This window comes from Boleophthalmus pectinirostris, unplaced genomic scaffold, assembly GCF_026225935.1.
Source record: "Boleophthalmus pectinirostris isolate CB_2022bp ecotype Guang Dong unplaced genomic scaffold, ASM2622593v1 HiC_scaffold_5, whole genome shotgun sequence".
Classification (NCBI taxonomy): Eukaryota; Metazoa; Chordata; class Actinopteri; order Gobiiformes; family Gobiidae; genus Boleophthalmus; species Boleophthalmus pectinirostris.
Window position 1 is genome coordinate 4,555,465 of NW_026571404.1, and position 2,398 is coordinate 4,557,862.

Here is a 2,398-nt window from a genome sequence, read left to right on the forward strand (position 1 = left end):
AGTCCTGGTTCGGTCCAATAATGTGCAAAATTAAACTAAACCAGCAAAATTCCAGCTATTTGAACAGAATCCGATGTATTTTAGGACACGACAGTAACAGAATCAGTCATTTAAAACTCCACATTCTGGTTTCAGTTCAGAGTTTAGTCCTGGTTTAGTCCAATTATGATCAAACTAAACTAAACCAGTAAATCCTGAGTGTTTCGGGACACTTCAGTGACATTTTCACTCATTCAAACCTGAGTTAATTCTCGGACTGCGGGTCTCAGCATCAGGCCCACCGCGCCCCCCTCCTCTTTCCTCTTTTCTTTTTTTCTTTTTTTTTTTTTTTTTTTTTTTTTTTTCTCTCTTTAAATGAAATAAATAAACAATGAACGGGCCCGGTCTCATCCCATCTCACGCATGGCTGCCAGTGATGCTCAGCCTGTCAGCGCTCTCATTGGCACGGCACGGCACGGCTCTGGCGCAGGCTCCATCCATGCGTCCAGTGCGCGGGCAGCTGTAGCGGAGCCGCGTGGATAAAAAGCCCCGGTTACCCGTCGGGCTCCGTGCAGACGAAACGATGCTGGGCTGGAACGAGGAAGTGCAGTGGCGAGGGGAGGGACCGCGTGTGCAGCTCCCGGGGGCCGCCGCTGCCTTCAGACCTGCCGCGTATGGAACTGGGGAGAGCTGGAAGAACTTCATACTGCAAACGCAAGGGATAGCAGGTAACGCGCGGGGGGGAAACACACTCACCGAGCCGGGTTTAGCTCCGAAAATAAACCCGGGTGAACTTTTAATCATCGCGTAAAAGTTGGGGATAACTTTGGAGGGAGGATTTCACTGGAAAAAATGCTTCCTGTACTTTTCAAAGCAGGTGCACCGAGCGTCACAGCGGGTTTACGCGCGTTATTCTGTCTTAATCTACTCATCAAAAGCAATAATTTATTTATTAAACACCGATTTAATCAATTTAATTCTCATTTGTTTAGAATTTACCCGATTTCAAACTTTCAAGCGACTTTTCCATGCGCCTTTTCCAACTTGGAAACCAGGACACGTGCTTTCCCGGTAATTTTTGAAATTTACCACAATATTATGCTTAAATGTTTTCTTTTTTTAACATTTGTTTGTGTGTTTTAAAGTTTTATCCGTTTATTTTAAAGAATTGAGCGGTTTTACGCAGCGCTTTGGCACCTGTTGCAGCGAAGGCGCGCGCTCTCCTCTCACTCACGCGGCTTCTTTAGAATTAAAACTCGGAAAAAAATCGACTAAATGTGAATATTTGGACGTGTGTAATTCTAATAAGTCGTTTTCAGTCTGGCACATGTACAAGTGGAAGTTTCAGAGCCGTGCGTAAAACAGGAAGCAGTGCGCACTTTGTAGAAATTCTTCGCCAAGTTTTTTTCAATTCATTTTATTTATTTTGCACAGCGTAAAATCACAACAACAGACGCTTCAGATGGCTAAACAAAAATGATTTAAGCAACAGAAATTAGAAAACCAAATAATGAAACAGTCAGAGGTCAAAACAAACTCGTAAATGAACCAGAATTGATGTGGAAATGACGGATAACTGTGCCAGAGGATCCCCCCGTGCGTAAAAGCGCGTTTCTCGGCGGTTCCGTTGCTCGTTCCCGGCTCAGGTCAGGACCCGCGCGCCCTCGTTCAGAGAAATGAGTCGTGTTAAACGGAGACGGTTGTTGCTGACTGACTATGAAAGTTGTTAACAACGCCCAGCGTGGTGAAGGCGAAAGAGAGAGGAACTTTTAGCCCAACTTAACCACTTCCTCTTCTGCAAACACGACCCAACTTCGGCTGCTGATGTGTGAAGAGACTTTGTACGGAGTGGCTCAAAAACGTGTGATGTCAGAAGCAGCTTTTGTTTTAAAATTATAAATAATATCAGCAGTGTAATCGTATTTTTACCTTCTTTGTATCAAATGAATCATCTCCACACACGTTTTTTTACGCACGAAAGATTTAAACTCTAAAAATATAATCTTTTATTCACACAAAACATGAAACAACAAATACAAAAATACAAAATGCAAGTTTGGTTTCGGTTTATTAACAATTTAGGCAAGCGTTTTCTAAAAAGTGGCATTCTTTTGTCAGAAATGTGAACACCAAATTAAAAAAAATACAGCTACAACTTCTCAAATGACATTAAGTTTAAATTTACATATTTACATTTTGATTTAACACATAAACCATTAATTTCTTTACTTATCAGACTATATTATTCTGCGTTAATATATCAAAATGTTGTGTTTGAGTCTGTGTGTTTGAGCAGGTTTGAAAAAAATGCAAAAACACTACAACATTTTATCTGCTCATTTGTATTTCTGTTTAAAATCTGTAAATTCTGCTGAAATAAAACTTACACTTGACATAAAGAAAGAAAAACACTGACATT

General features: G+C 41.0%; 1 protein-coding gene across 3 annotated transcripts in view; it reads left to right on the top strand.

Moving 5' to 3' along the window:
• Positions 1-435: 435 nt before the first annotated feature.
• The window catches only part of ikzf1 (IKAROS family zinc finger 1 (Ikaros)), an 80,650-nt gene continuing 78,687 nt past the window's right edge, over positions 436-2,398 (top strand). Inside the window, exon 1 of one of the 3 annotated variants that reach the window (XM_055162844.1) lies at positions 436-707. In XM_055162844.1, the coding sequence (XP_055018819.1) occupies positions 563-707 (145 nt within the window). In that variant the 5' untranslated portion in view covers positions 436-562. The remainder of the gene's footprint in view (positions 708-2,398) is intronic. The other 2 variants (XM_055162846.1, XM_055162845.1) reach the window with 2 other exon arrangements.